This window comes from Plasmodium malariae (genome assembly GCF_900090045.1).
Source record: "Plasmodium malariae genome assembly, contig: PmUG01_00_29, whole genome shotgun sequence".
Taxonomy (NCBI): Eukaryota; Apicomplexa; class Aconoidasida; order Haemosporida; family Plasmodiidae; genus Plasmodium; species Plasmodium malariae.
Window position 1 is genome coordinate 10,480 of NW_021638301.1, and position 15,099 is coordinate 25,578.

The 15,099-nt window shown below is 20.0% G+C and overlaps 2 protein-coding genes and 2 pseudogenes across 4 annotated transcripts; 2 read left to right on the plus strand and 2 right to left on the minus strand.

Moving 5' to 3' along the window:
* Positions 1-1,127: 1,127 nt before the first annotated feature.
* Positions 1,128-2,855, plus strand: PmUG01_00055200 (PIR protein; the record flags this gene model as incomplete). Its single annotated transcript, XM_029004522.1, has 3 exons — positions 1,128-1,154; positions 1,295-2,566; positions 2,691-2,855. 3 exons carry the CDS (start codon positions 1,128-1,130, stop codon positions 2,853-2,855), a joined length of 1,464 nt encoding a protein of 487 aa, XP_028859075.1.
* An 883-nt stretch (positions 2,856-3,738) lies between these two features.
* PmUG01_00055300 lies at positions 3,739-4,718 on the plus strand (annotated as a pseudogene). The gene is given in 3 exon segments: positions 3,739-3,816; positions 3,935-4,157; positions 4,171-4,718. Coding segments are annotated over 3 exon segments (849 nt in total).
* A 3,973-nt stretch (positions 4,719-8,691) lies between these two features.
* PmUG01_00055400 (fam-l protein) lies at positions 8,692-9,652 on the minus strand (the record flags this gene model as incomplete). Its single annotated transcript, XM_029004533.1, has 2 exons — positions 8,692-9,453; positions 9,569-9,652. The coding sequence occupies 2 exons, from the start codon at positions 9,650-9,652 to the stop codon at positions 8,692-8,694; spliced, it is 846 nt and encodes a 281-aa protein (XP_028859076.1).
* Positions 9,653-12,747: 3,095 nt separating this feature from the next.
* On the minus strand, positions 12,748-13,424 carry PmUG01_00055500 (annotated as a pseudogene). Its single transcript is given in 2 exon segments — positions 12,748-13,326; positions 13,341-13,424. Coding segments are annotated over 2 exon segments (663 nt in total).
* Positions 13,425-15,099: the final 1,675 nt, after the last annotated feature.

Sequence of the window (15,099 nt, forward strand, 5' to 3'; positions counted from 1 at the left end):
TTTTATAATAATTCTATTATATTTTTGGATTAATATTTTTTTAAATAATACAAGATGTATGAATGAGATATAAAACTGTTCCGAATTTCACAATAGCATGACAATTCTTTTCATATCTATTTTATGTCATGAACATAATAAATACAGCATTGTACATATTTTAAAACACCAGTTTATATAATATGCGTTCACCTTAATACTGTATTATACAATATTATTTTTATTATTATAAAAATATAACAGTGTTCAATCTATCCTTTTTTAAAATATTTTTTACTACATAAATTTATGTATTATTTTGTTTTTTATATTTACGTGTTTTTAATAATTTTATAAGCAAAAACATATATATTATTTAAGGAAAAACTTATAGCGAATGAAAAAATAAGAGGGAAATTAAAATAATATTTTATATAATGTATAGAAATTCAAGGAATCATTATATTATAATGAATTCATGAGTGATACTTTAAGTAGTATAATTACAATTGTTAAAATGTTCCTAGTAATAATTATTTTTTTATATAAGTTAAAACCAATTATTTTTTATCATTTACATATATATTCCTTCATTTTTATTTTGTCACACTTATATAAAAAAAATTTTATAATACATTGCCATCCAGAAGATATTCTATAGGATAATTATAGAAAAATAGTACAAAAAAAAAATCCATATAATTGTTAATACTGTAAAAATAATTATTATTCGGAAAATTATATATAGACATTATATTTAATAGACAAAATGGATAAATACATATATTAAAAGACAAAAATAACAAAACTTTGTATTATGTAACTTATTAATAGAATAGATAAAATATTTACCAATAATAGATTCACTTTTAATACTTTAGTTTTTACAGCATAATTGTAATCCCATTATTCATTTTATTTTTTTGAAAATTAATATTTAATATTTTATTAGATGTTAGAGCTGTTACGGAACATTAATCCTTAACAAGAATTATCTCATAATTCGTTCTAACAAATATTTATTTATTTTAGAAAATTCGTATGACAATATACGTAAAAAATCATTAATGTTTATGTCTTTTTATATATGGATAATTAAATACTTACTGTGATAACATATTCTTTTTTATCAATTTCCTCAAGCAAAGATGTCAACTTCAAATGATAGTTCATGGGTATATGTTAATTTATAATTAAAAATATTATTAATATTTTATAGTATAATACTATATTCTAAAAAAGCATATTTTAAAACACTTCTACAGAAAGTTATTATAGATCTACATATAATTCAATATGTTTTATTAATTTTCAGGATAATATTTTAGTAGGATCACTTTCATATAATATATATAATTCATTCAGTAATGAAGTTATAGGTACAAATTACGACAAGTACTGCAATATATTTAACAATTCACATGGTAGTGATGACAATGAGGATTATAATCTCTGTAAAAAAATTGCAAGAAATGTAGATATATTATCTAATTACCTTAACAAAATTGAGTACACTTCTCTTTGTTCACATTATAGATACTGGGCATATCATAATATAAAAAAAGTTTTAGGAGAAAATACTGATAATGAGAAAGCCAGAGACATAATTCGTAAATTAAAACAAGCTCAGAATAGTATAGATGAGGCTTACTACTCATATTATTGCCGATATAACCTTAAAGATAATATTTCACAACGATTAAAAGAGAAGTTAAAAGAAAAACATTTGCATGATTATTTCAATAATTATGATAGTATCAAAAAATATGAAACTTGTAAATCTGTTAACCTAGAGAAATATGAAAAATATCTTAATTATATTAATAATTTACATAAAAAATATAGGTCAGAGAAGGATTGCTGTGATGGATCCTGGCAGTATGAGTGTTTAGATTATTTCAGATGTGCTGATGAGTTTGATCCTAGTAAACTCTTATCTGCATTAAAATCTAACGGCAATAAAAACTGCGATAATTTAAAAGTACTTGAAAAACCATTGGCATTTGGTAATTTAGGGAATCCTGGTAATTCCCAGCCAGATTTTAGGAGTTCAATTTATCTTGTTAAATGTACAGATATTATAAATGATAGAATTAGTGATAACAACCTCATAGGAGGTAAAATTAAATGTCAAGTTCTTCCATCATCTACTGCATCTCTTAATAATCCTTCTTCATCATTTAATCACCGCCCGCCTGATCATGTTCCTTTTACTATTGGTGGACATATAGAAACTCCTATATCTACCGAATTAGGACGTGATAACCAAGTTTCAAGCGGAAGTTCAAGATCAAAAAATCATTTATCCAATTCACATGCATCAGATGTAATTAAAGATAACAGTGCTGATCGATATACTCCATGCGAAAATCTATTATTATCAAGAGATGCATCAGGAAAATGTATAGAACCAGATGTACGTAAAACTAATACTATAGGAGTAAAATTGGACGTGTTCGCTCCAGGAAAAAAAATTAAAATCAGACTAAATCCTAATTCTTATATGTTCAAAAACAAATTTTTTCGCGGTGGAATCACATTTTCTCTGATAATGGGAATAATACTCACTATTTTCCTTTTCTATAAAGTAAGTGAATGTTCCACAATAAAACCAAAAAATATATTAATTTACTATTTTTAATTCCCATAAAATTTCATAATTACAAAAAAAATATATTCATTACATTTATTATTATTAATTTTTATAATAGTTTACTCCTTTTGGAAGATGTTTTCATAAAAAAGTATCAAGAAAAAAAAGAATTGACGATTATTATGATGATCCGTATATGCGGCAGTTTATTATCCGCGCTCCAAAATCGACTAAAAGAAGAACTGGGAATAGGGGATTGCAATTCTCTTATTATTCTAGATGAAATATTGTTTAATGACTTCTAATAAAATGAAAAATTGTTTAAAAAAAGCATATTGAAAAGTGGACATAAGTAGGTGATACTCGCACTTATACTTATAGAAAAAATTAAAAAAAATGAAATATATTCAAATAATACATTAAATATATCTAATAAGCATACAATGAATAAGTGAAGAATCTTCCAACCATAGTAATTATATATAATTATAACTTTGTAGTAGTATATCCAAACTGAAAAAAAAAATTAAATACAGAAAATTTGTATATAACATGATACACATAAAAATGTACGATAATACATATAGTTAACAAAGAAGTAGTAAATATTGCCTCACATATAATAATTAAAAAGGAAATTATATAACACATGTTGAACAAAGTAATATATATATATAAGTAAAATTTGAAAATTTAAAATCTATTTTTACATATAAACACAAATACAAAATTTATTATGCTATATTTAACTAAATAAAAAGCTCATTTTAAAAGAAAAGTAAAATATTAAAAATACAACTTTTTACATACATATCAAGAAAATTTAATAATCAATAAAGACTAAAATTTGTCTAATCTAAGGAAAAACAAAGATGTCTTTGTTAAATTTACATGGGAATATTTTATTAAAGAAAATAACTATTTTTAGGAATTATGTTAGTATTTTTAAATTTCTTTATATACTTAATTTTTTATTTAAAGTTAATAAATAAAATTCCTTAATTTATTTTATTATTTTTTTTTATACAATAATTTAAATATATCTTATAAAACTTTTTCCATAGTTCCGTGTTATTTTTATACGTTTTATTTTAGAGCATATGCTTTATTAATATAATATATTTTATTTAATAATATATATTATAAAATAAAACTATATATTATTAAAGATGAAAGCAATATTCCCTTTTATATCAGTTTCTTCTTTTATATTTAAATTATATACCTCCACTGAAAATGGCAATGGTTACATTAGGCGGGTAGAATATAATATTTAAAATAAATAAATTTAGGTTTTAGTTAATTATATTTAAAAACTTTATTACTAAAAAAAATATTTTTTTTTTTTAATATTTTATTTAGATATTTACTGCAAAAACAAATCCTCCACTTTGTAAATCTTATAATGGTTCTGAATATATACCAAAATTCTATTTAAGACAAGAGATATGTGGATTTAGAAAATTAGTATAAAATAAAAATGATAAATGGAAATAATGGTTAAAGAAACAGAAAAAAGAAATGATAAAAGATTTTAAACAGGAAAAGGATGCTTAGTTTAGAAACAGAAAGCAGAAATTTAATAATTTTTTTGTACAACTTCGAGGAAAAATGGTTATGTTATGTTATTGGTATTAAAGAAGATTTTCAATCAAATTATTATGATGTATTCTCTAATTGGATAGATGATGAACGGATGGAATTGTTCAAACCACATGTATTAGATTATATATTATCAAGTTTTGAAAGGTTCAATGAAAATATATTCTTCTACAATAAAATTGTAGCATCTAAATTAATGAATTCGAATGAAAAGAAACATGAATGGGATTATCATCCTTATAGGTTATACGAAGTTAATTGTTGAACACTCTGATTTAAAAAATTAGTACTTGTATATCCAGATATTTATATAAGAGTTGCAGCTTATCAATAATGGGAAGAAAGAATAAAAAATGAAAAGTATTTATGGAACCTTTTAATTAAGCATATTAATAAATAATATATAGATGACATAAACTCGACGGTGAAGAAGCGGTGTAAAGAAACTATGGCAGACTATAACAATCGCATAATATCCTTTTATATAAATTGGATAAAAAATAAACAATGAAAAGGATGGCTTAAAGAAAAGATAAGGAAGTAGACTAATGAATATAAATAATAAATATTATAGTAAAATGAGAAGAATGAAATTACAAAATTTTCATCTACTTAATTTCCAACATAGATATTTCATCATGTATAAATTAAGACTAGTAGACATACAAATACGTATAATAGAAAACATGTAAAGTACAGATAAATAAATTAACTATTTTTATATATACATTCATGTGAAATTACTATATTTTATTTTACATAAAAGATAAAGATAATGAAAAAAAAAAACATATATAAAATGAAATTGGATTAATGAAAAAAAATAATGAAGTTAGCAGTGTTGACATTAGAAAACTCATATTAACTCAAAACATAGAATAGTTATATAATGGTAACCGTAAATTTCCTTTTATATAAAAAAAAATCAGAATATATTTTTAAATTTATCCGCATTTATATTATTTTTTTTTTAATAGTGTTTGTTCTGATATATTATTTTTTATTATAGAATTTATATAATTTATGAAAAATGCTATATTTTAAAAAGGTGCTTTTCTTTTATTCTTGTAATTTATAATAATAAATTATCATTTAATATCATATATATCATTATATATTTTTATTAGAAACATAGTTCTTAGTTATTATTACATTTAATTATATATATCATAATAATACCACTATAATTAGGGTGTCTAATATAATTAAATATATTTTTTTAAAATTAAATTTATTAATGATAATATTAAAATTCAATCCCCAGTTAAAGATAAGCACAAAGTATAAAATACCTCATTTGAGTAATTTTTCTTGTCCCCTTTATATTATATAATAATTGAGTAAAAAGTGTACTTTTTTAACCACATAACATGAGATACGTTTTTTTAATTTGTAATAATATAGATATAAAATTATCCTTAATTTATTGGAATAGTGGTTATATATTTACTAATTAAATAAGAAATAATAATCATTTTTAATCATAATGTTTAACATTACCATATTTAATAATCTTATGAAAAAATATATATATGTACTTCTTATATTATTTTATATGATATAAAATGAATGGATAACACGCTATATGTGTAACCATTAATATAATAAGTTTAAATTTTTAAATACATTCTAGTGCCTTTTTATATTTATTTTATTCTTTATTCTTTCAAGTGATAGTTTTCAAATTAATTTTTTTTTTTTTTTCCTTCTATAATTATATTGACATATTACCTTAAATTTTATTATTTCTCTTTTTTTTTATTTTTTCTAAGTATTCTTTTAAAAATATATTTCATTGTATTACTATTTTTCAAACAAATATATATTTTTTTTATTTTCTTTACTTTTTTAATAACTAAAAATAATATACACTAATTTTCCCTTTATTTTTTCATTTTCCAATATATACTGTAACGCAATATTTCATATTAACGAAAAATAAAAAATTGCATAATTTCATATATAAATAAATATATGTTCACGGACAAAATGTATATATCATTAATTCACATATACATGTGCTACACATTATAAATATTAAAAGTGGAAAAGTTGGCGTGTTATGAAAATGACACGAAATGATATCTTTTATATATTAATATAAAAAAATTGTCGTTAAGGGGAGAAATCATTCATTAATAAGAGAAAAAGTAAAAAAAGCAAGTACATAATTTACAAAAATTGTACTTACTTATATATATTTTGAGCGTAGAGATGAAAAGAAAAATGGATAAACCCCTTTCTTTTAATTAATGGAAATATTTGTTTGTTCAGAAAATTGTAAATAATTAACAATGGAATTAACAACCCCATTAATAAAAGGTTATAATTTAGAAAGAATACATAGATAAAACAAACAACGATATATCTAACAATAAATATTAAAATATTTATATAATTTTCCTCTACATAACTACTGCAGTTAGTACATTTCATTGGTTCATTATTTAGGCTTTATTCTTACTATCCTATGCTTATGTTTCACATTTTACAAAATAATAACATACAGATTAGAAGCAATGGCATGGAACCCAGAAAAAAATGTTATTTAGTCATATTTTTTATTATATATATATCAAAAAAAAATTGAACGTATTAAAACAAGTTATTATAAAATTAAAACAATTTAAAAATAATTGGATTTATATTAGCGTTTTAATAAAATTTGCATAATTAAAGTTAAATATCATAGTTATTTAGTAGACACTAAAATAAGCATATGATTCTCATTATAATAATAGGGAAATAGAATAATGCTATCCAAAAACTCATCAAAAAAAAAAAAAATTAACTAAATTACGTAAAAAAACAAAAGGTGCAAGTTATGTTATCTATAAAATAAGCATTTCATTATTTTTAATTCAACAATAGTTCTACATTACATATATCAAAAATATAGTATATATAATATAGATATTATGGAAATATTAAAGTAATAGCAAAGAAAATATCGGGAAATGAAATATAATTTTTGAAATATCTAAGCCAAAATAAATTAATAATATTTGTATCATTGGAAAAATATAGGTAATCTATGAAGAGTATATACATGTATTAAATATCTATCATTCCAAATGCTTGGATATATTTCTTGTTCCATAAATATACATCCATGGAAGTAATAAATACAATAAAATAATATAATTGATAAAATATTTTATGAGTATTAACCATTAATGTGTTTAATGTAAACATAAAATATAATATATTTGACTAGTACATATTTTATAAAAAATTTTTATGAAAAATATTCGCATACCATTGTTAATTTGAAATCTTTAATTTTATAGTCTCATTTGGCTTTTTCCAATTACTAATAAAATTAACATATATTATTATTTGAAAATATTAATTTAATAGGTATACAACAAAATACCATCACTTTAACAAAATGATTTTATTACTTTAAAAAAAATACTTAGAATTAAACAGAACTACTTTTATGTATACTTTCATTATCAATCTTATATATATATGTTATATACATCAATATTGTCATTTAATGAAAAAATTTTATATTCTTCTAATAGATACTACAATCTTTATTATAACATTGTAAACAAATAAAAATATCATATATTAATATCTGATTAAAACGAATTCAAAATTTTAATATTTTAATGATATAAAAAATAAAAACCATATAAAATGTATACATATATTTTCATTAGAATATACATTAAAATAATTCCTACAAAATGAAATTATCTGTACAACTAGGAACAGTAATAATATAATAAATGTCCTTATCTCTTAAATTAATTGTAATTATTTAAAATCCTCACGTTATTATGTTATCGTTAATATTTTTTTTATTAAAAAAGTTATTTATCTACTATGTATTTATAATTTCACATTTACAAAATGAAAACAAATATAAACTTCTTTTAAAAAGGGGCATACATTGAATTTTTTCTTTAACAGAATTATCACGAAACATATTTATATAGGATAAATAATAAGTATTTTTCTACAAAAAATACACAAATATATATTAATAATACAAAATACATTCACTTCGTTTTATTAAATACGAAACAGGATATATTTATTTTAAACTTAAGATAATATGACATTTTTTTTATGGTATGAATAAATATTAAATTTATATAGAATAAACACGAAAAATTTAAAGTACCATCTCTTATATTTAAAATATTCACTAACAAATAATATCAATAATATTATATAAATTGTCCTATCGTATATTTATATAAACCCCCATATGTTCTTGGAAATCTATTTTAATACAAATATATATATTTAAAACAATACAATTGGGTCAACTTGACACAGTACCTTAATATATAAAATAAAAAAACGTTAAAACATACAAATTAAAGTACAAGAACATATTATTTACAATCGCACATCAAAATTATAACATTTATATAAATGCACTAATAAAATTTGTTCAGCTATTAGTTTGTGCGTTAATTATATCATTGATGATATTACAAATAATAGTTCATATTGGAAATTTCTTCACAGAAAGAAGAAAGTATCTTACTATTCATTTATCTTTTTCTGAATTTAATACTTTCATATTTTTTAACTTTTTTATGATAATAAAAAATACCTGATATAGTTGTGACACCTAATATAATTAAAGGTAAAACATATATTACATTAAAAAAAAATAAATCTAAAACAGCATAGTAATCACCTGAACTTCCCGAAGTACTACCCTGTCTAATAGGTGTAACTAACGATTTTAACGGAGTCCTCATTAAAAATGAATAAAAAGGTTTCAATCCATTCAATGCAGATAAAGCAGTAAATAATTTAAACAGCGCCCTTATAAACCCGTAACCTCCAAATAAATCTAATATTAATGCTATCGATAAAATCAAAGATAATATTAAAGGTGAAGCAAGTTTTAATCCATATTTTCTACGTATTATTTTTTTGTACATCTTATCACCAATTATCTTGTTGTTTTTAAGAAAATTTTCATAATCAAGTTGTTTGAATATTTTTTTTTCTAAACGGGAATAATTTTTTGTTTCAAATACACAAGACTTCTTTTTCGTAGCAGTCTCATAGCATTTTGCACTCTTTGATGTAGATTCCCTTAACTGTTTGTTAATTTCTTTGTTTCCTTTTCCATTATCATTTATGTAGTATTGTTCGGTCACTACGTTATTTGGTATTACTTCTCCTAAACCTATAATAATTGAATCTTTATTGTGTTTACTTTGAATTAATAATCGATAAGTTCTTATCTCTAATTTACTACAAAGGATGTTAATTTTTTCACCATATTTGTTAAGTATACACTAAAAAAAAAAAATAAATATTTAAAGAACAAATCAATTTATACTAAAAGTCAGTAATAATAATAAAGTAAAATATTAATAATTCAAATTTCCTTAGATAGATTTAACATATTACGCCGTTGTAAAAATGGAATATCCAAGGAGAAAGGATAAACGTGGCAATTTTAATAAAAAAGATTAAGTTATATTTATATTGCATTATATTTATTTTTAATATTCTAATGTATGCAATTAGGAAATATTTAATAATTATGTAATTTTAATGACAAAATGATATTGCATTCATTTATGTTTTTTTTTTTTATTATTTTTTTGTAAAGACATAATTAATATGAACAATATTATGTTTTTTACAAAAAGAGATTAATAAATTAAAAATTATGTGATAAGTTTTTATTTTAAAGTTACTTCTAATATACTAACTCTAATTAATATAATATAATTTGAATACATTAACAAATAATCAAATTATATAAATTATTTTTTTCACAGAGTAATTAAATTATACCTCTATAAACTATATTCAAAATAAAATGGTAAAAAAAAAATGTGTTTTCATTATATTTCTAAATTTTTGTTCATAGAGAATGTAGAGAATATAGATAATGTATTATTATATGTATGAAGAGAATAATTAATAATTTCAATTATATTTTCGTATTAACAATTTTAGTTTAGAAATATTATATTTGGAAAAAAACAGTTTTTTTCTAATAAAATATTAATTGTTATTATATTATAATAGTACAAGTACAAAAGGGAAATAACACCATTTGTACTAGTTTTTGTGTTATGTTAATAATAAGAGATGCATTTTTTTATGATATATAACATAAATATATAGCAAAATTTATATTACACTATATAATCAATAAAAAAATATAAAATTTAAAAGTAATTAATATATAATACTTTATTTTTTTTATATAATTTTTGAATATTACAATTTTTAATTATGTATAATACATACCATTATTTCTAAATAAAATAATGATAAGTATAACAACAATTCCTTTTTCCTCTTTTTTATTAAATATATATATATATATATGAAGGAGAAATCTAATAGAAATAAAAGAAAATACTTAAGATATTTTTCTGTAAAAAATGTAATATTACCAGATTATCTTTGTTTTAATAATGTACTTGTTTAATTATACTATGAATAAAAATACATATTTTTTGGGCTTACAATTTGTTTATGTTATAAATATTTAAGTAATTTTTACATGATACAATTAAATAGACATTTACTCAAGGGTAATAAAAATATAATAAATATATCAATTGTTCCTTTTATTTGTAAAATTCTGTAATACAAATATTAACCATCTCCTACATAGATAATTACAAGAAATTAAAATTGCATATCAATATTTTAACATATTGTATCAATAATCTAAAATCTAAAACAATACCACATTATATCTGAAAAAAATAAATAATTTCATAAAAGAATATGATTTAAATACTAATGTTTAAAAAATATTCTAAAATTTTTATTAATAACTTTGTCAATTTTTTTATATGCATAAATTCAAATATTATTTTTAAGATATATAGCTTCAAAAATATTTTTGAAAATATGAAATACTTAAGATTTTTCATCGATTAATAAAGCCATTTTCAAATTTACATATAAAGTTATTAACAAATAAAAGATTAATCTTAACTTAGGATTTTAATTTGAATTTATCATTCCAAATTAAAAAGAAAATAGTATTTAATTATTTAACAAGCACTCAAATATATTGCACCAAAATCCATATTATTTATCTTTATGTAATTAATACTTTTATACAAAATATACCCTAATATTTAATTAATATAACTTACAACTTACTGTATTTATAGAAACATAATTACATTCATATAAAATAACATAGATTAATAACATGATGTTATTTTTATTTAATATTATATTATAAAAAGTGAAGGATTAAAAATTTCAAAAAAAATTATTTTCTTATTACAAAATCCTTATTTTTTGACATATAGGTTCATGCTAATGATGATATCCAATAAATAAAGAAAAAATTCCACGTAACATAAATGTATGAATAAATGCCTATATATAATGAGGTTACAGTTAAAAATTGTGTTTACTCATAAAACTTATACACATTATTTTTAAGTGGTCAATTTACTTTAATTATAAAAATATTAGTTTTATTAAGACAGTTATTTTTTTAGACAGAACGAAAGGAACGATTGCTCTATAGTAATACCTAATATCATACTAACGTTGGTTCAATAATTATATTTATTTAAATTTTTGAAAAACAGATGTATATAATTTTCTTTTCTTAGAAATATGTAAGCAATGGTTATAATAATGTTTTATATACAATAATTACCTAAGTTAATGAAACAATAAATGCATTTTGTTCTCATTACTTTATTATAAAACTTCATGAATTATAAAAATGATTATGTACTATTTATAGTTTATTCTTAAAAGTACTGTTATAATACTATATATTTATAATGTAATACACACACTATTCAAAAAAATATGAAGAACTAATAAATATATGCTTATATGAAATAAGATTTTAAATATACGTTTCTTATAATAATATTTTCAACTAAGATTATTCGTTTAGTTACAATATAATTAAAATATGGTCATGTACAAATAAAAAAAATGATTTTAGATTTTTTAAATGAAAAACTGTATTATACATTTAAATTATAAGTATTATTTAATAAATATATTTTAAAACATCATCAAGTAATCATATACAAACATAAAAAATCTGATAAAATGCATGACTGTTAAAAACATAAATCGCCCCACTACATAAGTGAAGTTGGGGTAAATGAAATTTTACATGTTAAATTAAATAAGCTTTTATTTAATATAATAATTATTTACATAAAATTTGTACAAATAATTTTTTTCATATCAAAAATGTTATATTCTAAATATTGAAAAATTTAGATTCACATTTTTATGAATCACAAGATATTTACATATTTGTATATATATCCTAAATTAGAGTATTAAATTATATTACAGGAAAACATTATAAGATGAAATAAAAAAGTAAAACCAAAAAATATATTATGAGTATTTAATATATAATTATATTTTTTGTTTCTCACTCTTCTGTATCAATGTACATTTTTATATTATCTATCTTGAATCATAATATTTTTAGTTAAGCAAGAGGCTTTTTTAAGCTTATAATTTCCTTAATCATAAAGCATATCTTCAACAGTTAATGAGAAACAATTTTTCGTATATCATTATATTCATTATAACTAAGTTTTAACTTCTTTTCTTCTTACTTCAATTACATATTTTAAGAATTTTACCAGAGTATAAATAACCATTGAAACGCATAAAATAGCTAATAATAGTCCAATGAACTGCGAATTCTCACGTATACGATGTGATAAATCCTGTGTATTGGCAATTGGAATAAGATCCTTCCATGTTTCGGGGAAAAATTGTGCTAAAATATATATTACAGATGCAGTTAAAAAAATTATTACTGGTACAGCAAATATCAAAGCTGTTTTTATAAATACAGAACGTTTTAAACTTTTTCTCTGCGCGGGATCTGTGCATTTCCTATATTTATATATAGTACAAAATACCCTGTATAATATTTTTTCAAAAAAAGTATCTATTGCTGTATATGGCTTACATATAAAAGACATATATTTCTTAACTAATGGTTTGTCTGTAAATTTTAAACTATATTTTTTTTTGGATGCACTTCTTTCACCACAATCTGATTCACCAATGTATTTCTTATTTTCTAAATAATAATTTTTTTTTAAATTTAATTTATAATTGCATTTAAAATTTATTTTTTTAGTCCCATGTTTTGATAATATTCTATTTCTTCTTGAAATTACTGTTTTATTTTCACAGTTTCTATAGTATAAAGATTTATCAGAATTGCACTACAGAAAAAAAGAAATATTAATGTTGTATATAATGTGATATATTTTCTTACACTTAAAGAAATATTTCCGTTAAATACATATATATATATATATATATATATATATATATGTATTCATATATAACGTGAAATATTAAAAATATAAAGAAAATTGTCTGGGATGAAATAGTGGTACCAAATTATTAATATAAGAGTAAATGAAATTAAAAATGATAAATATTATGGTTTTAATGGAAATAAAATAGTTACTATTCCCCTTCATTTTTTCATGATTAAGTGTTATAACATATTTATATATGTAAGAAAATAGGCTTCATATTCCAGAAACGTCGTTGAAAAATATTATCTTTTCATTTGTTATTTTAAATTTATCATATTTCTTTTCCTTAAATAGTATCAAATTTTTTAAATAAAACAAAAATATAAATAATAGAGAAATGTAAACACTATAAAGGCGTTTCTAAATAACTCCATTGAATTCATTTATAAAAAAACTTCAATTAAAATAAATTTGGTAGAAATAATTTTATTAACAAATCTACTAATATATATATACATACACTATTCTCATTCGTCTTAGAGAACAAATATTAAATTCTTCTGTTAATAATCTTAAGAAAAAAAAAAAAACGCTTCTCCGACTCTTAAAATTTTTGTTTTATATATAAAATATAAAAAATCCGCTATATAAATGATCACATTAATATACATCGGAAATATAGCAATTGAAGTGTCTAGATTCGTATGAATAAACGTAGTTCTCTGCACTCTTTAAAAGATCTTAAATTATTATATAGAATATAATTCCTGTAATATACTGAAAAAAAAAAACTACATATTTTTGCTATTGTAAAAATAATAAAGTTGCATCTGATATATACTTGAATTTTTAGTATATTCATGCAGTTTAATTGTAGAGGTTTTATTGTAGGATTAAATAAACATACAAACTTTTGTATTTTAAAAAGTAAACTCTAAATTATATGTTTTTTAGGTTTTCTCCATATTATTATAAGTATTACATGATAATTTTTATATAATTTTAAAATATATATATTATTTATTATCGTTACAAATTAATACACTATATGAGTTCACTTATTTATATAATTTTTTATTTCTTTTTAAAATAATGCAAACTTATAAGTTATATAAAAATAATAATATTAAAAAAAATAAGAGAAAAGAAAAATATTAAAGTAAATTTAATCAAAAAATATTCTTACCAATTATGAAATATAAAAATATATTCCAATATAAAATAATTTTACATTAAATAATTTTAGAGAAACTAGTTCAAGCTATAAAAAATATCCCTTTTAATAATGTTATAAGTAAATGAAGAAAAACTAATATCCCAATATTTTCATCTATTCCTATTCGTTGCATTTGATGACTTCAAGTAATTATAAAAATATTATATATTAAATAAATTATTTTAATTATAAATAATTATTTGGTACTAATATATCAAATTAAGTTACTGTTCTAAAAAATTATTAATTGAAAATAAGAGAAAAGAATTATACTAATTTTTAATATATTATATAACACATACTACTCTGGAACATTGCAAAAAATAAAATAATAATTTTTTTATTTCATGCTCTTATATGTATATACATTTATGTAATTGCACCAAATGAAAGTATTAAATTCTTTCAAAAGAATACATTATTATGGGAAGAAACATATCAAAACACTATAAATAGTTTAAATAATAAAT